Genomic DNA, 12,291 nt, shown 5'->3' with positions numbered 1-12,291 from the left:
ATATGAGATTAAATACCTGTTTTAGCACCACAAAGCATTTCTAGCATTTTTGTATATGCTTGCAGCAGTTGAATCCCTGAAATCACCATTCAGTCATGAACTTCAGGCATTTAAAATTAACAGAATTACATTTTTATCAATAGTTCTGTATACCAGACTGGCACAAGATGAAAAACAGAGAATCTTACAAAATGCAGTTTAACAGGTGATATTACTGACAGTGTGCCACAATTTGGTAAGTCATGTTTACCTCTGCATAGGTTAATTGCAAGGCTGTGATAACATACACTTTAATTCCTCCCCAGAAATGTATAGATTTTATGTTATACGGTACATGTAGAGTAACAACAGGTTGATGTTTCTCAGTTTTGTTCAGAGACTTCTGCATTCAAAAAAATTATTAGTAAAGAAATACTGTGGAGTTACAGTACTTACTCTGGAGATGGCTTTGATTTTGCTGGGGAGAAGTCATACTCATCTTTTTCTAAACTATCTGAGGGAACAAATTCATCCTCTCTGTCATTTGTAACTGGAGAGGCTTTTACTTTGAGCTCATCCAAATCATTATTATTGTTGGCATCATCATCATCATCAGCATCATCTTCTTCTTCTGAGAAGTCAAAAGTATACTTGGGCCTCTCAGCTAAAAAAAAAAACCCACATATACAAATGTTTCAAGATAGTTCTTGATGTTAATACATGTATAAATTAAAAGTGGAAATCACTAACCAATCCCTGCCTCAGAGCATACAAGACAAAAGACTGGGGGAAAAGAAACGTGTTTGAGCCTGGAAGAATAAAGGGACATTTAAAATGTTACCAGACATTTAACACCACTTGTGGCTTGCTCAGATATCTTCAGCAAATGGCATTAAGATGACATCACTGCATATATACTTTTAAGGAATGAGAATCCTTCACTTACAACTGAAATTTTCTCAAATCTATCATTTGAACATTCCTCCTAATCAAGTGCTTGAAAAACTGATCAAAAATTTTCCAGAAAAATCTGTGTGTTTTTCTTAAACCATCAAATATTTACTTATTTGCCAAACTTTCAGTCTCTGATATTTTTGCTTTTCATGGACCGCTCAGAATTTATTTGGTAAATTTTCACTAGCCATTTAGGCCTTATCTGACAGTATTATCACATTAGAGTAATTTTTTTTTGTTTGCAATGGTATTATCTCACCTATTTCCTGCATAATTCACTACTTTTGTGAGTAATTTCTAGTCTAGTGTTTAGAATAAGGGAAAAGATTTCTGGACCAAGTTACAAAATCTTTCATATCAACTCTTAAGCTCTCAGTCTTAACATTAAGAGCTTTTTCACTAACCGCATAGTGAGTGAAGAAAAATGTAATGCAAGCTATCTGTAGGAGATAAAGTCCTAAGGGAAGGCTACGGTCAAAGGAAAATGTAGGTTTATAGTTGACACTTTCATTCACAATGCGCAATTCACAAAAGCTTAGGTACCTGCAGCTCTCCTAAGCAGAGAGTCTCTTGGAATAATCACAGGCTCATTCTCTTCTAAATCACTTTCAGACTTAGATTCATCATCTGACCATGGGTTTCGTTTCTTCACTTTTTTTGCACTGGACTTTGTAGCTGATGGTGTTCTTCTTACCCTAGTACCTGCCACAAGTTAAAGCATTTACTACAGAGTAAAAAAAACTCTCATCATTTCTAATTGGTTATAATGCATAAATGTATATATTTATCTTAAAAAGTTCTCCTTTAAATGTTATAAATTTTCTTCTCCTTCCTGAAGAAACATTTAATGTGATGAAATGATTTCATACAGAACCTGACCTCCTGCTGCCAAATAAAACATGAAAAACATGAAAGTCTCTAATTTGAAGTTTTAGCTCCTCTGCAGTCAAACCTCCAGTTTTCTAAAAGTTGCTGAGGTTTTCCAGGAAAAGAACAAGCAGTTTCCCATTATTCAGGGAACATGATCGGGAACAGTTATTGGAAAAATCCAATTAACATGGGAAGCACACTATACCCCATTGGGGGGTAACAATGCAGTCAGCTAATTGCAGGGCAAGCTCAGGTCAAGCTGGGCTAATTGGCTCTGGCTCAACACCGGCTAGGGTAGATTTGAGCTGCCTGTAGACAGCTCAGTCATAACTGTACTCAGTTAACCTATTCAGGTTGGATAATCCCCTGAATAATTAAAAAAGATCTTATCTCTGAAAAAGTATTTGCATAACCACTTTTTATTCCTCTTTTTTAAAAACCTCATACTTAAACATTCTCTTTTGTCTTTAGCTTTCTTTTCTGTTGCTCCCCCCCATTACTATGTATTTCTCAAACAGTAATAATAAATTCCTCCTAACTGAGGAAAAAGGAAAGTTAACATATACATTGGTTAGTCTGTCAAGCCATAATATGCATAACTTTTAAAAAGTCAGAATGACAGAATATGTCAATAGGAAAATGCATTTATTTAATAAGTTTTACAATCTATACTATGACTCAGACTGAAGGCGAGTGCCATGTCCTTCAATGTCAGAGAGCATGCAAACTAGAAACTTCAGTTTGCACAAAATTTGTCTAGTTATGTAAAAATAATTTATTTTTCTACTCACAAATTCAAAGATTTAGACCCCCCAACAAATCGAATGTAGAAGATATAAGATCCACAACCCCCAGAAAAGCAGCTTACATAACAGAAGTTTCAGCAGAGTACTTTCAAGTGTTTCCACACATCTCTTTATGTAAGAAGATCAGATGAAATAGTGATTATTGTGAAATATTTCCCTTCTCACTAAGTGTTAAAAATATATTTAATGTCCAATTAGTATACACAACTAAGGTTAACTATGACTGTGTACGGATCTTACCAGGCTCCTTCTTCTCTTTCTTAGGTTTAGGGGTTTTAGTTGCTGTGGCTGATGTATTCAGTGAGTCATCCCCACCACCCTCAGCTGGCACACCACCAAATTCTTCATCAAATTCCATTTTTATTGCTAGAGAATCAGCTTCACCCTAAAAATATAGAAAAGTTGGGCAAAATAAAATAAATTCTACCTTTATATTTCAAGATAGAACTGGAATAGTTTTGTAGAAGATAATAAATGAAAGTAGACTAGCATATTGACATTTGTTCAACAGTCTTGGAAGGAAGAAATCTCACTAAAAACACCTGAACAATAAGTAGTCACAAGAGGCTTGCAAATGTAAAAGAAATCCAATATTAAATTTCTTCATGCATTAGGTCAGCACAATAGTATATACACAGCATTAATGAGGTCTAGCAATTTGGATTTATGCTACCAGAGTAGAAAAATATAGCACTTAAATAATAAATAATCTAACTATAGCAATAGTTTTGATTTACCTTTTTCTTTTTCAGCAATTTCCTACTGGCATCAGCTTTCATGGCAGATGTAATCTGTGGAACTATTCTTCTGCCAAATGGCGATGGCATGGTCTCTTCCAACTGAAGTTTCTTCATCTTGGGTTTACCAACCTTGCCTTTTATTGGTTTGCCAACCATGCCAGCCAAAACATCTTCTCTTTCCTGTGCTTCTACTTTCTAACAAACAAGGCAGGGTGGGGGAACACATTCTTTTTTAACGTGGACAAACTGGAACATGGTGATTATTTAAGATTCATCTCCTTTCTACATGGAGTTTAAGACTTCCCTTTATTCTCACTTGAATTGTACACACTTTCCAGTAATGGAAAACCAACCACTTAATCTTGTTAAATTCTTCATTATCCTGTGCAGTTAAAAACTATGCTTTTATTCAAGATCAAATAAATACAAAATTTTGGACACTGCTAGACTGAAAATCTTTCTTTTATCAAGTTTCTATTTCTCATGTATGTGTCTGGGTACTGGGGTAACTTTTCAGTATTTCAGCATTTAATTTAAGCAGCTAGTTTCTAGAGTCATGTTTAAGGCACATTTTCCAGTCATTTAATCAGCTTTTTTCACAGTATGAACATATAGCTCAAATACAGACATCTGAACAGAATGCTTCCAATTTGCAGCTGCACCACAAACACACAGAGAAATGGAAAAAACCCATCTTATTTGTATTATCCTATGTCCCTTCAAAAGATTACATCATCCTTTTCAGGCAACATTGACAGATGAGGCTCAGCAAGTTATCCACCAATAGGTCTTTACCTTTTTCCAGAGTTACTGATGAGGCAAAGTAAGAGCCCCTCATATAGTACTATGGTCTCTACACACTTCATTCCTAGATGTACAGCTTTGCATTTGACAATACTTATTGCCTTACAACCAATTAGAACATGTAGAATTACTATAATTATTACTATTACCAGTTACTACTCCCATTTTTTTTTTGTCATCTGAAAACAAATTGTCTCCTGGTAATTTTTCTTTTGTCATCATGGACTTGGAAAAACATTAAATTGTATGGATACAAGAGACAATCCCTGAGGAAGACAACTAGGAACACATATACCCAATATTGATTTCCCACTTATCACCATATTTGGATGTCTATCTGCTTTTAATCCAAAATTTGGTAATATTTATTATTTTTGCTTAAATTTTAAAAGCATTAATTGATTAAAAGTATTAATTTGACTAATTTCAATTCAATATTTCTAGAAAGATAGGTAACATAAAACATACTTCAAGCTCTTCAACAAAGGCCGCTAAATCTTCTTTCCAGAGATCTGAAGAAGATTTCCTTTTAAGGTCATTTAGTTCTCTCTCCTAAAACATGAAAGTAGTATGTAGAATGAAAGTTACTGAGTTACAACTGAAGTAAATACTATCGAAAATTAACATTCACAATTAGACACATCAGTAATTACTATATCATTTCAGAACAAGCCTTCCATGGTGTACCAACCTTTGAATCTCTCTGCTTAATTAACTCTTCTACTTTCTCTTTTGTGAGTGACCAGAGAGACATATTTAAGATATAGTTAAAGTCAGGGCCAGAAGTTGAGCCAGAAGCAGAGGAAGCATCATCATTCGGATTCTGTGGGTCCTCCTCTTCTGCTGCCTAAAGTGAAATATTCACAATTACAAGTATTAATAATCTTAGCTCTATGCATGAACTATAACACTGCTCCAAAGCACCATCATAGAGTAATAATGTATGCCCTCACAGATTCGAAAACCTTAACGTTTTTCTGGACCTTTCCAAAAGGACATGTTCCTGTGACCTTCTACAGCTGGATTATTTAATAATTTGATTTAAGAAAACAAATCTAAACCTGATGCTTGCCATATGCCTTGTATGCTATGGGCTAGCTATCTCACAGGGTTGAGACCTTTGCCCTTGGGATATTCATGTGTATCTGTTTCTTTAGAAATGAGTACAGTCCTTTGGATAAAAACTGCTATGAAATCCCTGAATGTACAAACTGTAGTTTGGAAATGGATCAAAATTTCTCATAATAATAGTTTTGTTATAAAACACAACACACTGCATGGAGTTAAAATACAGTAGTTAAAAAAAAAAAAAAGGCAAAGCAAAGCAAATGAGAAATGAAAATAAATAGAGAGAGCAGTGTCAATGGCACAGAAAAGGGGTGGCTGACAGAAATTTGAAGTTGCTTTTTGAAGTACTTTCATCTTCCCATAGTAAAGCATGAAATTAAACTTGTCACATATCTCTTTTGGAACAATAAAAAAAAAACTCTTGGGTTTTAAAAAAGCAGAAATAAATATAGGTCAAGGTAAAATTTAGTAAAGTAAGTTCAAAAGTCATACCTTTATTGTTTTCAGGTTTCATTACAAAAAACTGATGAGTAAGTTATATCTAAATAATTACATTTTGCAATCATATGACAAATAAATAATACAGGAAAAATCAGTTACATGTGTGGGGTAACTGATGCAGTATTTTATATATCAGCCGGTCAGAAATCAAGTTACCAGTTTTGATTTGGGTATGTTAAGAAATTCAATCCTCTGCATTCTCATTTTCACACTTGTATTTCTAAGAATTATCCATATACAACACCAATATTATGTGACAGTATTTTTGTATAAGTTTAATGCATTTTTTAAAATGGAAGCCAGTAAGGAATAATGAGTAATTTATAACACACATAACACTTTAAAAAGATTAAGTTAGACTACTAGAAACATCTGAATAAATTAATATAACTTATACCATTAACAGCATCAAATATGTCAAGAGATTTCAGATTATTACCTTTTCCTGTGCTTCTTTCCAGGCTTTTACTGGATCAGATTCATAACCTCTCTGGACCAACATCTGAATCAAATCTCTTTTTGATCTGTTCTCTACAAGACATACACACAACAGGGTGGGGTCGGGAGGAATCAGTGTCATGAAAAATAAACATCTTACAAGCAAGTACATTCTACTATATTTAAATAATTTCCAAATTTTTCCCACTGTTACCAATTCTAACTTATATTTACTCACCTATGGTAATTTTTCCTTGTATCTTCTCTAGAACAAAACGAGCTTGATTGTTAAGCTTCGTAGATTCTGCACCCAACATTCCCACAAGCCATTCCTTGCGTAAACTATAATAATGTAATCGTAAATCAAAGAATTCCTTCAAGATGTCTTGCACAGTTTCATACTTCTTCAAACATCCCATATGATCAAATAGCACCTATAAAATACATAATATACTGCTTGAGAGAGATTGCATAACTCAAACTTTGTTAATCTTTGTGTACGAGTTTATTTCTATTGTACATATATATGCACCATACAAAAAGCAGTATTTTGAAGACTGTGAACTCAAACCTGACTATGGAACTACACAGCACATAGCTGGATAGATCTTCTTTTTATTCACAAGTAGATTTAAGATGAGATTTATGGCAACACGTTCAAACTAGAGAAATATGCCTGAATTCAGTTGAATGACTAATTTTGTCTAAATATTAAAGCACAAATTCAGTAGCACCTAATGATTCACAACTATTAACAGTTGAAAAGCATCTTTAATAATCCTTCAATTCATCTGTGAAATCTGCCACTTTTCAGCTGTGAAAACTGCCATCCTTCAAGTTCAAGCACAAAGAAAGTAAGAAATTATTTTCACATCGTAGGTAGAATCAATCCTGCCCGGCTTCTGACATCTCCAGTTTAGACATTTATAGGCGAACTAGTCACCCCAGGTGCCCTCTATAGTCAAATGAAAGAAATAAGCATCTCTAGAGGACAATTCATCTATCTAAAACATCTATCTGGGAGTTGTGTGAACAATGACTAGCTCACATAATTTTTTAAGACGCTTACACTAGGGTAGATTAACTCCTACAGATACACAGAAAGCAGCCCTTACTATTTATTCCAGTAGGCAGAAAATGCAAGATTAAGCTGCAAAACATTTTGTAATCTGTTAAAGAATAACTTGAAGACAGATTCTCACAATAGTTCATATGGCTGTTTAAACCTGTGAGAAATACTATCACCTTGATTTGGTAGATATGCTTTTCAAGCACAATCTACGAAATGGGTTGAGCAAAGCCTTTTTCCTCTTCCAATTCTTCCAAATCTTTAATTTATTTTTAACATATTTTCACATAGCTTTTGATTTATACAATAGTAATGATATTTTTGCTTTGTGATAATATCTGAAAGTTATGAATAAAAAATAAAATAAAATATGAAAAAAAATAGAACTGTTTTTTCAGTCTCTGTAAAGGTTATTTGGAAATATTCTGGCAGAAATTATCTTACAATTCAAAACTCTCTCATAACAGAGACACATGTATATTTACTCCCATTCTTACTCCCGTCTTGTTACAACCAGAATAAATCATCTGTTTACTACAACGAGTAATTTACATCACTATTATGTCTTCAGCAGCTTAAGGATGGTGTTCTCTATATCTTACAACCTAGAATGGGATTTGTGTTTGTGGAAACATTGTATCATTTCACTCCTATTAGAAGAGTAATAGTCCTGCATAAAGTGCGATTTTGAAAATGTAACTTGTCTCAAGTTTAAAATTCAAATCTAAGTATAATATGGCAGAAAGCTATTTGTATGACCTACTTTACATTAACCATTTTTGGTTAGCTGCACAGGAACTTTTCAGTTACGGGAAAATAACCACCCCGAGCCTTTGTAATTTGGTTTGAAAGATTCATCAGAACTAAAATGAATTTGCTGATCATATGGACTTAGTATTTGTCATCACTATTTGTACATATTGTACTATTCAAACAATTTCAAATACACAATACACTGTTCATTTACCAAGTACCAAAGTACATTACAGAAATATCTGAGTTTACAACAAGCAACAGTAAGGATTCTGATAGCCAAACATTAAAAAGTTACCATAGAATTACAAGTAAGACTTGTTTGAAGCTTAAAGACTTTGTGCAATCCAGCAGCTTCTGCCTGTGCAAGTTTTTCTTCTGTCATCTTCACAACAAATTTCACAGTCGTATCAGTGTGGTATTCCTTATAGTCAGAAATCAATGCTGGAGTTTTTTCAGTCCCATTCAACATAGGTTCTAGAACCTGTTCTTTGTACACCTATTAAAAATAGGGTAGCAAAAAAAAAAAGCAGCACTTCTTAAATTCCTTAAACCAACTGAACAACATAAGATTTCAAAGCTTTGTGCATTACATCTGATATCAGTTATAATTTACAGAACCAGTATAATCTACAAAACACAGGCCAAGACTAGCACAAACATAAGAGGCATCTAACAAGAACCGAAAATTCTACTCAAAAGTAAAACAGGATTATATATTAATTCAGCAGAAGACGACAGTAGATGTAGCAAACCATCTTCTACAAAGGCATACAAAACAATGAAACCATGTTCCCTTCCAGGTATGTATAATAATCAGAAATCGTGTTAAAAGTTCATCCAGATGTAGGATTAAATAATTTAGTAAGGAACTTTTCATTGTTTTTTGGTTTTTTACGTAAATGTATTTCACTGTTACTTACTTGGGTCCATGTCCTTACAGGAAGCTCTGTGATTTCTACTGTGTTCCTGTCCACCACAAATATTTCACCACTGACTACATACTGGTTTTGACCAAGTTCCTGAATGGTTCCTTTGAAGTTCTTGTAGTTTGGGAGCTGAAATTGCAAAAACCAGCAAAGTGGTTATAATCTTTATAATAAAACGTTGTAAAAATATTTGTTTCCCATACACCTTACAGCTATCACTTTATATTGCACTAATCCATCAACCAGCCTCTCAGGTCTGGAAATCTTAAGTCATAGGAAAAATACTCCAGAAAACACAGAATACACCCATGCAAGTGACAGGAGCAAGTCTTAACATCTACAGAGTAGATGAATGATTAAGAAGATGCAGCTGAACCCAATGAGTTGATGGGTTTTTTGTTTGTTTTGTTTGTGGGGGTTGTTTGGGGTTGTCTCACAATAACTACAGAAGTGGTGCTGCCTCCCCTAACCATTTTTTCATTCTTGTGCTGTTTGTCAAAGACAGTGGAACCCATCCAGTTTAAAAAGTAACTAACAGGGTGGGGAATTTTTTTTAACTGAATTGATTCCCTTATCCAGCTTACCATGCAGCCACAAACACATACCAGCATACAGAAAGGAGCTAGATGGAGGCAGAACTGCCTCTTTCAACCACAGTGAAGCTTCAATTGACTGTAAGACTACACAGAAGGCCTAGGAGTCCTAAAGGAAGGGCAATGGATTGCATTAATTTAAAAAAAAAAAAAAGTCTATTAATTGTTCCCAAGAATTTGCAAAAGGAAATTCACCATGTCATGAAAATTGATACTGCACACTCAGTGAACTGTGGTCTAAGTAGAGAAGAAAAGATGTTTCTGCTTCTATGACTTGATAAACACAGCAAAGTAGCAATATCCATCAGTTGTAAAATAAAGGTTACATTAGCTGTACTACATCTGTTGGTTACAGATAAATATTTCTGTCCACTTTTTTTTAAGTATACACCACTTCTGAGACTTCTTATAAAATTTTAAATAAAGAAACAGAAGCTAGATGCCGTTCAGAAGCTGCTTGACAGTGACAGTATCTTCTCCTATGCTTACAGAAACATAAAAGAGTACAATTCAGACAAGACAGAGGAAATGTTAAGTTTGGCTGAAGATAAGTAGTAATATCTTCAAAAAGGAAAGAGTGGTACAGCTTTTTACTCTACTGCCATGTCATAACTACCCTGTAAGACTTGCAACTGCGAAGGCTTATAGTCAGCAGACTGAAGAAAAAGTCCTCTAAAATAATTGGAAAAATACAAATCGCAATGTTTTTTGCTTCAAGGAGAACTTCCCCAGCCTTATCCCAACAGTCAAGTCAAGCTCCTACAGAAAATTACTAGGACAAGCCAACTCCAATGTTCCAACAATCAAGCATTTCTAGAGTGATATGAATTAATTTTGTTAGTACAAAATACAGTTTGTTTCGCAAACATATAAATACCAGCATATGCTATTATTTTTACCATTGGGTGGGGATCTAAGCCATCCAGCATTCGTCTGACATTGTTTACAATCTCTCTGGTATCGTAGTTTGGAAGTTTGCAAGCCCATCCGGTACCAATTCCTTCAGCTCCGTTTACTAAAACCATAGGAATGATGGGAATATACCATTCAGGCTCTACACGTTGGTTGTCATCATAAAGGAATTTAAGCAAGTTGTCATCCACCGATGGAAAAAGCAGCCTTGCTAAAGGGCTTTAAAAAAAGAAAAAGAATAAGACTGTTAATTGGAGTCCAGTAAGTAAAGTACATAATGCTTTAACAGTCTATGGGTCCAGATATGACCTATTTGTAGATTTTTTTCATTTCTTCCTTTCTCTTTGCCATTCTGAAGCTGAAAATACAATGTACATACCTCCTGCAAAAAGGAAGTTCTTCCCAATGGAAGAGTGTGTCCTACAGGATATATTAGTAATGGATGACATTTAAAATCTACAAAAACATCATTCTTTGAAGCATTTAGAACACACAATTCAATAGGACAGCACGTCACCCAGTAATAAAGCAACATAGCACAAACAGCTGCAAAACTTTGTTCCTTAATTGTAGGCCTAGCAGTTTCTGAAAATACTACAGAGGTTTTACTGGAGACTCCTTTTGCTCATCTAGAACATTTTCCTGGACAAATACAATTTCCAGCACCTCAGGCAAAAAGGAAAATGTACCAAACTAGGTTGCTACAGAAAGAACATATATGAGAATGGGAATAAAATCTGATACTTCCATATAAAGCTTACAGTTAGAGGAAAAGAAGAAACTACACGGAATGTTAGGCAAAATATCACACTGAAATTAGGAAATAAAAGCAGCAATATAACTTATAAAATACTGTAATTTACATTAAGGAACACATTTTAATACTCTGCATGCCAAATTGAATTTCAAGGTATTAGCTGTGAAAAATCAGCATCATTAAATTAGGTCTTCATTATTAATTATGTATGTCTAATTTAGCTTGAAGAAAACTCATTTGAAAGGAAAAGAATCCATCCCAACTTTCAAGTCTATGCTGAGTTGCAGGACTTATCAACAGGTAGCAATACAATTTCTATGATGAAACTGAATAGATTTCACATTGAACAGGGAAACTGAAAGCTACTTCTGCAAGAAGTCACAATTTAAGATCAGTAACTAATCTGAGTGATCTGCATTTTCAGCCTTCAGCCTTACGATTCAAAGTTTAATTCGTTAAAAGCTACAATTCTTACAGCAGTTCTATGCATTGAAAATCATGCAAAAACACACTTATAGACATAAAGCAGAATTTGAGCTTCTATCAAACTATTCCAATACTCTCCCATTCCTCTCCCACAAAAAAACCTGTAGTGTTGTGAAAGGATCAGTTTCATAACAAGGCTTTTTAAATGCATGTGTTTAGCTTTACGTTTGTGTTTACCTTAACATGGTGAAAATATAGCGAGGGCTGGCAGCATCCTTTCCACCATGAAGCCTGGTACCAAACTGACCAATAGGTTGTAGCAGATTAACATTGTTACTTCCAACAAAGTTCTGAGCCAAGTTAACAATAGTCATCATTAACGCTTGCTGCAAGAAAATACATATTCATAGTAATAAGTATAGGAAGAGACAGTCTTTCCTTAATCAGCCAATAAAATTTATTTTTAATGCCCCAAAACTGTGTGACTAGCCTGAATTTAAATTCAAAAAAGAGTCCTCCCCAAGAAAGGACTGTGGTAAACCTGTTACAAGAGCTGCTGGCAAAACATAATGCTTCCTCTTCCACAGCTACATCGCCTCCCTGATTTAAGTGTCCTTACATTCTATGCTTGTGAAAAACCCTGGGTTTCTCCATTTTTTCTAAAGCACTCCTCTGGAGGAATGAAAGGGGCA

General features: G+C 34.4%; 1 protein-coding gene across 3 annotated transcripts in view; it reads right to left on the bottom strand.

Annotated features, from left to right (window-relative positions):
• TOP2B (DNA topoisomerase II beta) overlaps nucleotides 1–12,291 on the bottom strand; it is a gene marked incomplete at its 5' end in the record, with an annotated part of 70,063 nt that overhangs the window by 7,074 nt on the left and 50,698 nt on the right. For all 3 annotated transcript variants that reach the window (XM_082014918.1, XM_082014917.1, XM_082014919.1), the window contains 12 exons: nucleotides 436–643; nucleotides 1,477–1,635; nucleotides 2,850–2,994; nucleotides 3,347–3,544; nucleotides 4,622–4,705; nucleotides 4,845–5,000; nucleotides 6,162–6,253; nucleotides 6,399–6,594; nucleotides 8,281–8,481; nucleotides 8,906–9,040; nucleotides 10,404–10,635; nucleotides 11,837–11,985. In XM_082014918.1, the coding sequence (XP_081871044.1) occupies nucleotides 436–643; nucleotides 1,477–1,635; nucleotides 2,850–2,994; nucleotides 3,347–3,544; nucleotides 4,622–4,705; nucleotides 4,845–5,000; nucleotides 6,162–6,253; nucleotides 6,399–6,594; nucleotides 8,281–8,481; nucleotides 8,906–9,040; nucleotides 10,404–10,635; nucleotides 11,837–11,985 (1,955 nt within the window). The remainder of the gene's footprint in view (nucleotides 1–435; nucleotides 644–1,476; nucleotides 1,636–2,849; nucleotides 2,995–3,346; nucleotides 3,545–4,621; nucleotides 4,706–4,844; nucleotides 5,001–6,161; nucleotides 6,254–6,398; nucleotides 6,595–8,280; nucleotides 8,482–8,905; nucleotides 9,041–10,403; nucleotides 10,636–11,836; nucleotides 11,986–12,291) is intronic.

The sequence above is a fragment of the Phaethon aethereus genome (genome assembly GCF_964289735.1).
Source record: "Phaethon aethereus genome assembly, chromosome: 2".
In the NCBI taxonomy this organism is placed as follows: domain Eukaryota; kingdom Metazoa; phylum Chordata; class Aves; order Phaethontiformes; family Phaethontidae; genus Phaethon; species Phaethon aethereus.
Note: the sequence above shows the minus strand (reverse complement) of the source record. Positions and strands in the feature narration are given on the sequence as shown.